The 12,562-nt window shown below is 45.8% G+C and overlaps 1 protein-coding gene across 1 annotated transcript in view; it reads right to left on the bottom strand.

The window, feature by feature from the left end:
- Positions 1–3,935: 3,935 nt before the first annotated feature.
- adgrl3.1 (adhesion G protein-coupled receptor L3.1) overlaps positions 3,936–12,562 on the bottom strand; it is a 373,511-nt gene continuing 364,884 nt past the window's right edge. The window contains 4 exon segments of the mRNA XM_065003524.1: positions 3,936–5,902; positions 8,037–8,177; positions 11,840–11,933; positions 12,417–12,562. The exon segment at positions 12,417–12,562 is cut by the window's right edge and continues 37 nt beyond it. Coding sequence (XP_064859596.1) covers positions 4,869–5,902; positions 8,037–8,177; positions 11,840–11,933; positions 12,417–12,562 — 1,415 coding nt within the window. The 3' untranslated portion in view covers positions 3,936–4,868.

Here is a 12,562-nt window from a genome sequence, read left to right as displayed (position 1 = left end):
TGAAGTAGGAGACATACTGAAAGGAGACATACTGAAAGGAGACATGCTGAAGGACATACTGAAGGACATACTGAAAGGGGACATACTGAAAGGAGACACTGAAGGAGGAGACATACTGAAAGGGGACATACTGAAAGGAGACATACTGAAAGGAGACACTGAAGTAGGAGACATACTGAAGGACATACTGAAAGGAGACATACTGAAATGAGACATACTGAAAGGAGACATGCTGAAATGAGACACTGAAGTAGGAGACATACTGAAAGGAGACACACTGAAAGGTGACACTGAAGTAGGAGACATACTGAAAGGAGACATACTGAAAGGAGACATACTGAAGGACATACTGAAAGGAGACATACTGAAAGGAGACATGCTGAAATGAGACACTGAAGTAGGAGACATACTGAAAGGAGACATACTGAAAGGTGACACTGAAGTAGGAGACATACTGAAAGGAGACACTGAAGTAGGAGACATACTGAAAGGAGACATACTGAAATGAGACACTGAAGTAGGAGACATACTGAAAGGAGACATACTGAAATGAGACACTGAAGTAGGTGACATACTGAAAGGAGACACTGAAGTAGGAGACATACTGAAAGAAGACATACTGAAATGAGACACTGAAGTAGGTGACATACTGAAAGGAGACACTGAAGTAGGAGACATACTGAAAGAAGACATACTGAAATGAGACACTGAAGTAGGTGACATACTGAAAGGAGACACTGAAGTAGGAGACAAACTGTGGCCTACAAACCTGCTGCTACATCTAGTCTAAGTATATATATATATATATATATAGCTGTAGTAACCTGCTGGCTATGCTTTGTGATTTTCAAGCTTTCATTGGGAACTGGTGTATAACAACGAGCACTCTGTGTTATAAAAGACTAGCACAGTGGTGGAACGACAAGCCCACAAAAATGTTTTCTGTGTTGGTTCTCAGCGACATAGTTTTGCCTTTCAGCTACATTAACAGTTTATAAAGGTGCGTCCCGAATCGTACCATATCCCTTAAAATAGTACGCTACTTCTGCCCAGTGCATTCTGGGTCCCTTTAAGAGACGAGGTTGCCTTTTGACTGAAACTCACAGACACAAACAACAACAACAACAACAGATACATCTATGTAATAAATCTTAATTCAGTCATTTATTTGTTGGCAAACAACTTTCACTGTTACAACGAATATTAGTTTAATGAGATCATTCAACATGGCACCCATACAAACTGAATAAATAATCGTCAATAATAAATTGTAATAATAGTTATAATGATCGTAATAATTTAAAAACTACCAGTGCGGATTTAATTATTCTCTCTCTCTCCCTATATCTCTCTTCTCTCTCTCTCTCGCTCCCTGTCTCTCTCTCTTCTCTCTCTCTTCTCTCTCTCTCTGTCTCTCTCTCTTCTCTCTCTCTCTGTGTCTCTCTCCCTCTTTCTCCCTGTCTCTCTCTCTCTCTCCCTGTCTCTCTCTCTCTCTCTCTCTCTCTCTCTCTCTGTCTCTCTCTCTCTCTCTCTCTCTCTCTCTCTCTCTCTTTGTTTGTTTGTTGTTTCTCTCTGGATACGTTCCAAACGGCAGTCTATTCCCTCTATAGTGACCTACTTTTGATTAAAGTGCCCTAATAGACTATGTGCACTATAAAGGGAATAGGTTTCCATTTGTTACGCAGGCTTTATAAACCCGTAAACAGATAAATAAACCACATCTCTCTCTCTCTCTCTCTCTCTCTCTCTCTCTCTCTCTGTCTCTCTGTCTCTCTCTCTCTCTGTCTCTCTCTCTCTCTGTCTCTCTCTCTCTCTCTGTCTCTCTCTCTCTCTCTCTCTCTCTGTCTCTCTCTCTCTCTCTCTCTCTCTCTCTCTCTGTCTCTCTCTCTGTCTCTCTCTCTCTCTCTCTCTCTCTCTGTCTCTCTCTCTCTCTGTCTCTCTCTCTGTCTCTCTCTCTCTCTCTCTCTGTCTCTCTCTCTCTGTCTCTCTCTCTCTCTCTGTCTCTCTCTCTCTCTGTCTCTCTCTCTCTCTGTCTCTCTCTCTCTCTCTCTCTCTCTCTCTCTCTCTCTCTCTCTCTCTCTCTCTCTCGCTCCCTGTCTCTCTCCCTGTCTCTCTCCCTGTCTTTCTCGCTCTCTCTCTCGCTCCCTGTCTCTCTCCCTGTCTCTCTCCCTGTCTCTCTCTCTCTCTCTCTCTCTCTCTCTCTCTGTCTCTCTCCCTGTCTCTCTCTCTCCCTGTCTCTCTCTCTTGTCTCTCTCTCTGTCTCTCTCTCCCTGTCTCTCTCTCTTTCTGTCTCTCTTTCTCTTTCTCTGTCTCTCTCTCTCTCCCTGTCTCTCCCTGTCTCTCTCCCTGTCTCTCTCTCTCCCTCTCTCTCTCTCTCTCTCTCTGTCTCTCTCTCTGTCTCTCTCTCCCTGTCTCTCTCTCTTTCTGTCTCTCTTTCTCTTTCTCTGTCTCTCTCTCTCTCTATCGGGGGTACAGTCCGTGGGATATACATGTTTAAGCTACACTTCAGAAAGCTCGCCTCTTTAAATAAGTTAAAACATTTTTTGTTGGTCTCCACATTGGGGACAGTGTAGTTTCATCTCCACTATAGAATCATGTCCTCTCACAGACAGGGACCCACCTTATATAGGAATAGTGGCATTTCCCTTTTGACGAGAGACGGCTCAACCTAAAATCAGATGTTTCTTTCAGATGTTTTCTCAGATGTTTTCATGTCAAAAGTTCAACCCATATCCCACGCTATCTGAGGGGGAACTTCCCCCATTACGTTTCAACTCAATATACAGGCTTCCTCTGTGTTGTTTGGTTTGCGTCAACAGGAGCTATGGAGAGAGAGTGTGTGTGTGTGTGTGTGTGTGTATGTGTGTATGTGTGTGTGTGTGTGTGTGGGGGGGGGTGTTCGATCTATACAGAATCTCTGGTTTCCATAGTAACCGTCTGAAGTCCCCCACACGACATTACCATATATCACTTTATGCCCCCCACCATGGTTTGCAAACCTACACAGTGATAAAAATATATATATAGATACGATTGATTTCTCAAAATAGAAGTGATGGAGATGTTTCGAGATAGAAAACGACCGAGGATGAAGTGTGTGTGTGTGTGTGTGTGTGTGTGTGTATGTGTGTGTGAGTGTGTATGTGTGTGTGTGTGTGTGAGTGTGTGTGTGTGTATCAATCCGTAGTGATTTCCATATGTTAGAAGCAGTGAGAACGAAGGTTGTTCCTGTAAAGCGATGTGATTGGCTGAACAGGAGTTACATCGTACAGCCGCACGGAACGACACGTTCTTCACCATTACAGTCCCAAAGGTACAAAACGAAAAGCAGAAACACCGAGAGGTGTATCCCAGGCAGTCCTGACGCAACACTATTCTATATTCTGTACAAACACATAGAAATCATCTTAACTACCCTGCCGTCTGTAGCCATGGTTACAGAGGAACATTTAAAAAAAACGTACAGAAATATAAACATCCCCCCCTTCCCTCCCCCCTGGAGGGGAGAATGCATCTGTTTGCATCTGTTTCAGTCCATTTCTAATCCTTCATCTTTGTCTAGTTCATACTTAGGGAACCTCTGCAACATCGAACAGTAAAGTTCAGTTGAGTCATCGTACACCTTGCAGGAACAGGACTGTAACTTTCCACCCTCCGGTTCAGTTCAGTTGAGTCTCGTACACCTTGCAGGAACAGGACTGTAACTTTCCACCCTCCGGTTCAGTTCAGTTGAGTCTCGTACACCTTGCAGGAACAGGACTGTAACTTTCCACCCTCCGGTTCAGTTCAGTTGAGTCTCGTACACCTTGCAGGAACAGGATGAATATAACTTTCCACCCTCCGGTTCAGTTCAGTTGAGTCTCGTACACCTTGCAGGAACAGGAAATGTAACTTTCCACCCTCCGGTTCAGTTCAGTTGAGTCTCGTAGGGAACAGGAAATGTAACTTTCCACCCTCCGGTTCAGTTCAGTTGAGTCTCGTACACCTTGCAGGAACAGGAAATGTAACTTTCCACCCTCCGGTTCAGTTCAGTTGAGTCTCGTACACCTTGCAGGAACAGGAAATGTAACTTTCCACCCTCCGGTTCAGTTCAGTTGAGTCTCGTACACCTTGCAGGAACAGGAAATGTAACTTTCCACCCTCCGGTTCAGTTCAGTTCATCAGACAGGCGGAAGAGACGGTTGTAAAAACACATAGGAGCTCGTCAAACTACCCTGTCATCTGTAGCCATGGTTACAGTGTTTACAACAACATGTCGTCTAATAAAATAGTTATGTGAGGGGGCGGGGCTTTTTTATTCATACATACTCTACTCTATTGGCAGGTCGGGTAGTAGAAGAAGAAGGAGAAGCCTGGCGATTGGCTAGATACTTTTGACCAGTGTCCAGGGCTTGGAAGAGCAGTCTGATGGGTTTTGACAGTGAAAAAGACTCAGCTAGGATCTGCTACAGGTCCATGGTAGGATGTGTCTGGGCTACGACCCAGGGAACGTCTATCAAGACAGGTGGCCTGAAAGATCCTCCCCTCCTTCAGGAACTACTTCATATTATTTCCATTCCTGAAGAATATTCACAAAAAAAAACCTCCTCGGTTTCGAGCCACCCAGTTTAGTTCGTTCTGGTCTAAATTACAATCCATCTCTATCCAAACGAATCCCTCTCTCATCTCCCTTCCGGCCAATGATAGCTCAGTATCGTCCCTATTGTCACTAACCACAGGAAAGAATCAGGAAGCGAGTGCGTTCAACCAGGCCTTCATTGGTCAGCGCCAACTGTCAATCTATCATCAACGTATAACTATTCTGGGAGGCGGGACTAAAAAAGAAGGTGGGACCTGGAAAATAAGGGGTTTAGAGTCTTCTCATTGGTCTATAGGCTCGTGACCAGTTGGGAGGCGTCAACGGGGGTCAGGGGCTCCTCGGGCGACGAATCAGAATCCTCCTTGTTGACAGGTACCATGTAGCCGTCGCTGCCCCCCCGCCCCATCTGGTAGTAATGGTGAAGCTGGTGGAGGTGGTTCCTGGACCCCAGGTTTGGCATGCTCTTATAGTAAACATCATCCGCCTCCGGCCCCGGTCCGCTCCCGGTGCTGCTGGTACCAGCCTGAATCTCCCCGCTGTCGTCCATCTCTCCGTCCGCTAACCCGTTCATCTGCCCGTGACTACCGTGGCCGTCCGGTAAATCCGTTAACACGGGCATGGAGGTGTACAGAGAGTTTCTGTGATTGGGCGACTGCGGCGTCTCGTCCGTCTGCTCATTGGTCAGGAGGGGGAAGAAGCTCTCGCTGGTCTCCTGGGGGCGCCGGGGGCGGGAGAAGTTATGGGGGGGCGGAGGAGGAGGGTGAGGGTGGGGGAGGCTGTCCGGGGGAGGCAGAGGGCGGGGCGGGAGGAGGGGGGCATTCGACTCCTCCCTTATAATCTCCAATCCCAAATTCTCATCCAATGGGAAGGCAGCGTTGGGGTTATCCAGCACCATGTGACTAACGTCGACACCGTCGTTACTCAAGTCGTAGTCACGGTTACTCCCGCCGCCGCCTACGCCACCAATTCCGATTCCGTTACTGCCGTTACCGACCAGGCCGCCCGCGTTGCTGGTGCCGTTACCGATGTTGACCATCTTGTTCATCAGGTTGTGGTTGCGTTCGGTGGTCGCCGAGCGTTGGTGGTTGTTCAAGTACGAAGGGGTGTAGTTGGACGTTAACTCTTTAAGGATCTGCTTTTCTAACGTCGTCGTCTCCTTGTGGTTGCCGTAGGTACTGTAACCGCTGACGCCGCCTCGTTCCAGAATCTGGACGCTGTCGCTGAGGTAGTCGCCGCTCGCCGCGCTGTAGTTGTTGCCGTGGTTACCGTTGAGAGGGAGCGTATCCATGACGCTGGTGTCTCGCGCGTTGTTTAGGATTCCCTCTGTGGAAACGGTAAACAAACACAATTATTAGAAGAAACAAAGTTAAGCAATAAAACGCTAAATAGTTGAAATCGTCTATTGTTCGGTGTAGTAAATATTGTTTGGTGTAGTAATTATTGTTCGGTGTAGTAAATATTGTTCGGTGTAGTAAATATTGTTTGGTGTAGTAAATATTGTTCGGTGTAGTAAATATTGTTCGGTGTAGTAAATATTGTTTGGTGTAGTAAATATTGTTCGGTGTAGTAAATATTGTTCGGTGTAGTAAATATTGTTCGGTGTAGTAAATATTGTTCGGTATAGTAAATATTGTTCGGTATAGTAAATATTGTTCGGTGTAGTAAATATTGTTCGGTGTAGTAAATATTGTTCGGTGTAGTAAATATTGTTCGGTATAGTAATTATTGTTCGGTATAGTAAATATTGTTCGGTATAGTAATTATTGTTCTGTATAGTAATTATTGTTCGGTATAGTAATTATTGTTCGGTGTAGTAAATATTGTTTGGTGTAGTAAATATTGTTCGGTGTAGTAAATATTGTAAATATTGTTCGGTGTAGTAAATATTGTAAATATTGTTCGGTGTAGTAAATATTGTAAATATTGTTCGGTGTAGTAAATATTGTAAATATTGTTCGGTGTAGTAAATATTGTAAATATTGTTCGGTGTAGTAAATATTGTTCGGTGTAGTAAATATTGTTCGGTGTAGTAAATATTGTTCGGTATAGTAAATATTGTTCGGTGTAGTAAATAGCTAGGAAAGGTGATTACTTGTGTCTCTGTAGGGGCTATGGGACAGCGTGAGAGAGAAACAGAGAGAAACACAAAACCGTGAGGAAAAGACAGACACAGATAGATACAAAAACAGTGTGTATGGAAAAAGGAGTAAACACACAAGGAATGGTATCGTGTTTTAGTAGTAGGGCCTCGTCTTCAGCAGCCAGTCTACTGTGTTTGGTTACAAACTGAACGGGTCACATGGTCTGTCTCCAGGATCAATCCAACGTCTCCCACAGCACAACGATGTCACATACTAACAACACTAATGAACAGAACCCACGGAAAACACTGAAAACAGATGATGCAATACAGCAAGCGCAAAGACCTTTACCAGACGAAAAGCACAACACAACAACACAAAACACACAAAGCATTTGTAGAGCATTCATAGAGCATTCATAGAGCATTCGTAGAGCATTCATAGAGCACTCATAGAGCGCTCATAAAGCATACATAGAGCACTCATAAAGCATTCATAGAGCACTCATAGAGCATTCATAGAGCATTCATAGAGCATTTGTAGAGCATTCGTAGAGCATTCGTAGAGCACTCATAAAGCATTCATAGAGCACTCATAGAGCATTCATAGAGCATTCGTAGAGCATTCGTAGAGCATTCATAGAGCATTCATAGAGCACTCATAGAGCATTCATAGAGCATTCATAGAGCACTCATAGAGCATTCATAGAGCATTCATAGAGCACTCATAAAGCATTCATAGAGCACTCATAGAGCACTCATAGAGCACTCATAAAGCATTCATAGAGCATTCATAGAGCACTCATAGAGCACTCAAAGAGCACTCATAAACCACTCAAAGAGCATTCATAGAGCATTCATAGCTCATAAAACAGACAGAGAATCCCACCAAACAGCACAAGCTGTCATAGATCCCAGATGATTCGTTAAATGTTTATGTTGAATCTGAGACTGATAACTTACACGTTTAGGTCATAAATCTAAAAGGTGAACTAAATAACTTCAGTTAAAACGTATGTGTTTTGAGACCTGACCAATGGGACGCTATGGTGATGTCTCACAACATGATTGGTTGGTCTCATCTGGGAGTCATTTTCACAGGCATGCAGACAGAATCATGAACAGTGGCGGCCATTTTAGAATCAAGGAACCATCAAAATCAATTATATATTTAAAAAAAATGTGAAAAGTGAATTTGCATTTGCACTGTTCAGGGGTCAAGAAGAATGTGATACTTTGCAAATCCAGTGAAACAATAACTCAAAACAATAAAGTGCAGGAAACAATACATTCCGTTAAAAATGAACTTGGAGGAAAACTAAAATGAAGTGGGAAATAAGGGATCATAGGTCATACATAGGAATGTGTGTGTCACACCTTGTGTGTTGTACATGCCAGCCACGTTGGGGTTGTTACAGACTGCTTGGTGGTTGGTGTCCCCCAGCAGAGAGTTATAAGGATGGTTAGAACCATGGGGATGAAGGAGAGTATTAGTTAACAGATGATTAGCCATCGCTCCTAGTGGAGGCAGAGACAGAGAGAGGCAGATACAGAGAGACAGAGAGACAGAGAGACAGAGAGAGAGAGAGAGAGAGAGAGAGAGAGAGACAGAGAGAGAGAGAGAGAGAGAGAGAGAGAGAGAGAGAGAGAGAGAGAGAGAGAGAGAGAGAGAGAGAGAGAGAGAGAGAGAGAGAGAGAGAGAGAGACAGAGAGAGAGAGAGAGAGAGAGAGACAGAGAGAGAGAGAGAGAGAGAGAGAGACAGAGAGAGACAGAGAGACAGAGAGAGACAGAGAGAGAGAGAGAGAGAGAGAGAGAGAGAGAGAGAGAGAGAGAGAGGAGAGACAGAGAGAGACAGAGAGCGAGAGAGAGAGAGAGAGAGAGAGAAAGAGAGGAGTGTAGAGATAGGGTGGGTGTGAGAGAGAGCATGAAAGGAAGAGAGAGAGAAGACATGTAAATCAATCAGGCACAAACACAGTTGAAGTGAAAACCCCAGACATAAGCTTGCCAGTCATTCCTGCAGCCTTTCTCTAGTGAATTGTAGAGTTACCACCCATGACTGTATGTGTTAGTCAGAGACATGGTCGTTGCATTTGTTCATGTTCAGTCCTGTGACCTTCACCAAGTTACATCCTAGGTATTGTCATAAACTATTACATTTAATTTAATTTAATTTAACCTAAATAGAAATATCTCAATATCCTGCATTCATAATGACTGAACCCAGCCAGGGTTAGGAAATATCCCAATATCCTGCATTCATAATGACTGAACCCAGCCAGGGTTAGGAAATATCTCAATATCCTGCATTCATAATGACTGAACCCAGCCAGGGTTAGGAAATATCCCAATATCCTGCATTCATAATGACTGTATCCCAGCCAGGATTAGGAAATATCCCAATATCCTGCATTCATAATGACTGAACCCAGTCAGGGCTAGGAAATATCCCAATATCCTGCATTCATAATGACTGAACCCAGACAGGGTTAGGAAATATCCCAATATCCTGCATTCATAATGACTGTCAGGGCTAGGAAATATCCCAATATCCTGCATTCATAATGACTGAACCCAGCCAGGATTAGGAAATATCCCAATATCCTGCATTCATAATGACTGAACCCAGACAGGATTAGGAAATATCCCAATATCCTGCATTCATAATGACCGTCAGGGTTAGAAACATTGTGAGGAGATTGTAGAGCCATTTCAACTGGGAACAACCATTTCAGTAACGGGTGTCAAACTAACGAACGCTTCCAACACGTCACCAGCTTCATTGCTCAAACTAGTACACAGCATCATCTGGATATGAATGGCATGACGCTGTCGCTGTTGGATTCGTTTGGAAAAATATATGTTATTTATATTTTGTTGTTGCTTAAAGATCAATCAATCAATCAATCAAAATGTAAAAACACAGATATATAGATAGAAAACAAATATAGAAAGACCACTGGTCAGACTGGTTAGACTGGTTAGACTGGTCAGACTGGTTAGACTGGTCAGACTGGTCAGACTGGTTAGACTGGTCAGACTGGTTAGACTGGTCAGACTGGTCAGACTGGTTAGACTGGTTAGACTGGTCAGACTGGTCAGACTGGTTAGACTGGTTAGACTGGTCAGACTGGTTAGACTGGTCAGACTGGTCAGACTGGTTAGACTGGTCAGACTGGTTAGACTGGTCAGACTGGTCAGACTGGTTAGACTAGTCAGACTGGTCAGACTTGTCAGACTGGTCAGACAGGTCAGACTGGTCAGACTTGTCAGACTGGTCAGACAGGTCAGACTGGTCAGACTTGTCAGACTGGTCAGACTGGTCAGACTGGTTAGACTGGTCAGACTGGTCAGACTGGTTAGACTGGTCAGACTGGTTAGACTGGTCAGACTGGTTAGACTGGTCAGACTGGTTAGACTGGTTAGACTGGTCAGACAGGTCAGACTGGTCAGACTGGTCATACTGGTCAGACTGGTTAGACTGGTTAGACTGGTCAGACTGGTCAGACTGGTCAGACAAGTCAGACTGGTTAGACTGGTCAGACTAGTCAGACTGGTTAGACTGGTCAGACTGGTTAGACTGGTCAGACTGGTCAGACTGGTCAGACAAGTCAGACTGGTTAGACTGGTCAGACTAGTCAGACTGGTTAGACTGGTCAGACTATTTAGACTAGTCAGACTGGTCAGACTGGTCAGACTGGTTAGACAGGTCAGACTAGGAGGAATAAGATGAAGAGTCAGAGTCTGGTTCATCTATTTCAATAGGTAGCACTGTTGCTCCATTATACAGTCACATGGAAATAACTGGAATAACTAGCTCTGCCCCAGTTATAGGGCATAGTGGGCCAGTCTTAGTGCAGTGGGCCAGTCTTAGTGCAGTGGGCCAGTCTTAGTGCAGTGGGCCAGTCTTAGTGCAGTGGGCCAGTCTTAGTGCAGTGGGCCAGTCTTAGTGTAGTGGACCAGTCTTAGTGCAGTGGGCCAGTCTTAGTGCAGTGGGCCAGTCTTAGTGCAGTGGGCCAGTCTTAGTGCAGTGGGCCAGTCTTAGTGTAGTGGACCAGTCTTAGTGTAGTGGACCAGTCTTAGTGTAGTGGACCAGTCTTAGTGTAGTGGGCCAGTCTTAGTGTAGAGGGCCAGTCTTAGTGTACTGGGCCAGTCAGAGTGTAGTGGGCCAGTCTGAGTGTAGTGGGCCAGTCTTAGTGTAGTGGGCCAGTCTTAGTGTAGTGGGCCAGTCTTAGTGTAGTCTTAGTGTAGTGGGCCAGTCTTAGTGTAGTGGGCCAGTCTTAGTGTAGTGGGCCAGTCTTAGTGTACTGGGCCAGTCTTAGTGCAGTGGGCCAGTCTTAGTGTACTGGGCCAGTCTTAGTGTAGTGGGCCAGTCTTAGTGTAGTGGGCCAGTCTTAGTGTAGTGGGCCAGTCTTAGTGTAGTGGGCCAGTCTTAGTGTTGGGGGCCAGTATTACTGCAGTGGGCCAGTCTTAGTGTACTGGGCCAGTCTTAGTGCAGTGGGCCAGTCTTCGTGTTGTGGGCCAGTCTTAGTGCAGTGGGCCAGTCTTAGTGTAGTGGGCCAGTCTTAGTGTAGTGGGCCAGTCTTAGTGTTGGGGGCCAGTCTTAGTGCAGTGGGCCAGTCTTAGTGTAGTGGGCCAGTCTTAGTGTAGTGGGCCAGTCTTAGTGTAGTGGGCCAGTCTTAGTGCAGTGGGCCAGTCTTCGTGTTGTGGGCCAGTCTTAGTGCAGTGGGCCAGTCTTAGTGTAGTGGGCCAGTCTTAGTGTAGTGGGCCAGTCTTAGTGTAGTGGGCCAGTCTTAGTGTAGTGGGCCAGTCTTAGTGTTGGGGGCCAGTATTAGTGCAGTGGGCCAGTCTTAGTGTACTGGGCCAGTCTTAGTGCAGTGGGCCAGTCTTAGTGCAGTGGGCCAGTCTTCGTGTTGTGGGCCAGTCTTAGTGCAGTGGGCCAGTCTTAGTGCAGTGGGCCAGTCTTCGTGTTGTGGGCCAGTCTTAGTGCAGTGGGCCAGTCTTAGTGTAGTGTGCCATGCCAAAGACTTCCTCTCTTCTGTCCTTCATAGAGGAAGTGACATCAGCAGTGGGCTAACGATAGCATTAGGAGGAACTCATATAAACTTGTCTTTACTCTGTCAGCACATTATAAATAACAGTAGTATTGTTATACTGAATAGGTAGTAGTATCCTTGGTTACCTCTGTTGAGTGTGGCTGAGCTGTTGATGTCTCCTGTCATAAAGGATGACTCCTGTTTCCTCACTGTATCGTTCCACATCCTCCTGATACGACTCTGATGGAGGGATGAATGGGGGAGGGAGGGAGAGAAGGAGGGAGGAGAGGGAAGGAGAGAAGTAAGGGGGAGGGAGGGAAGAGGGGAGGAGAGGGAGGGAGAGATGGAAGAGGGAGAGAGGGAAGAGGGGAGGAAAGGAGAGGGAGGGAGGGAGAGAAGGAAGAGGGGATGAAGGGAAGGAGAGAAGGAAGGGGGAGGGAGGGAAGAGGGGAGAAGAGAAGATGGAGGGAGAGAAGGAAGGGGGAGGGAGGGAAGAGGGGAGAAGAGAAGAGGGAAGGAGAGAAGGAAGGGGGATGAAGGGAAGGAGAGAAGGAGAGGAGAGGGAGGGAGAGAAGGAAGGGGAGAGGTAGAGAGAGAGAGACAGGGATAAAAGGTGACTTTCCAAGATAACTTTCCAAGACTTCTAGAATCAGAAGTCAGAGTCAAAGCTGAATCGGATTGTACTGTAGGTTAGTCCAACAGGTGTTCTGGACCTGGTCTCACCTGGGAGTCTTCTGTGGAGTAGCGTCCAGGTGTACAGGCAGGCAAGATGACCTGCGACCCCGTGGAGTATCGTCCTGGGGTTCGAGACGTGGTGTGGTTCTTTCCAGAGGACGAGATGGAGGTCTCTACACTCTTACCACTGCAGC

Source organism: Oncorhynchus nerka, linkage group LG18 (genome assembly GCF_034236695.1).
Source record: "Oncorhynchus nerka isolate Pitt River linkage group LG18, Oner_Uvic_2.0, whole genome shotgun sequence".
NCBI lineage: Eukaryota > Metazoa > Chordata > Actinopteri > Salmoniformes > Salmonidae > Oncorhynchus > Oncorhynchus nerka.
Note: the sequence above shows the minus strand (reverse complement) of the source record. Positions and strands in the feature narration are given on the sequence as shown.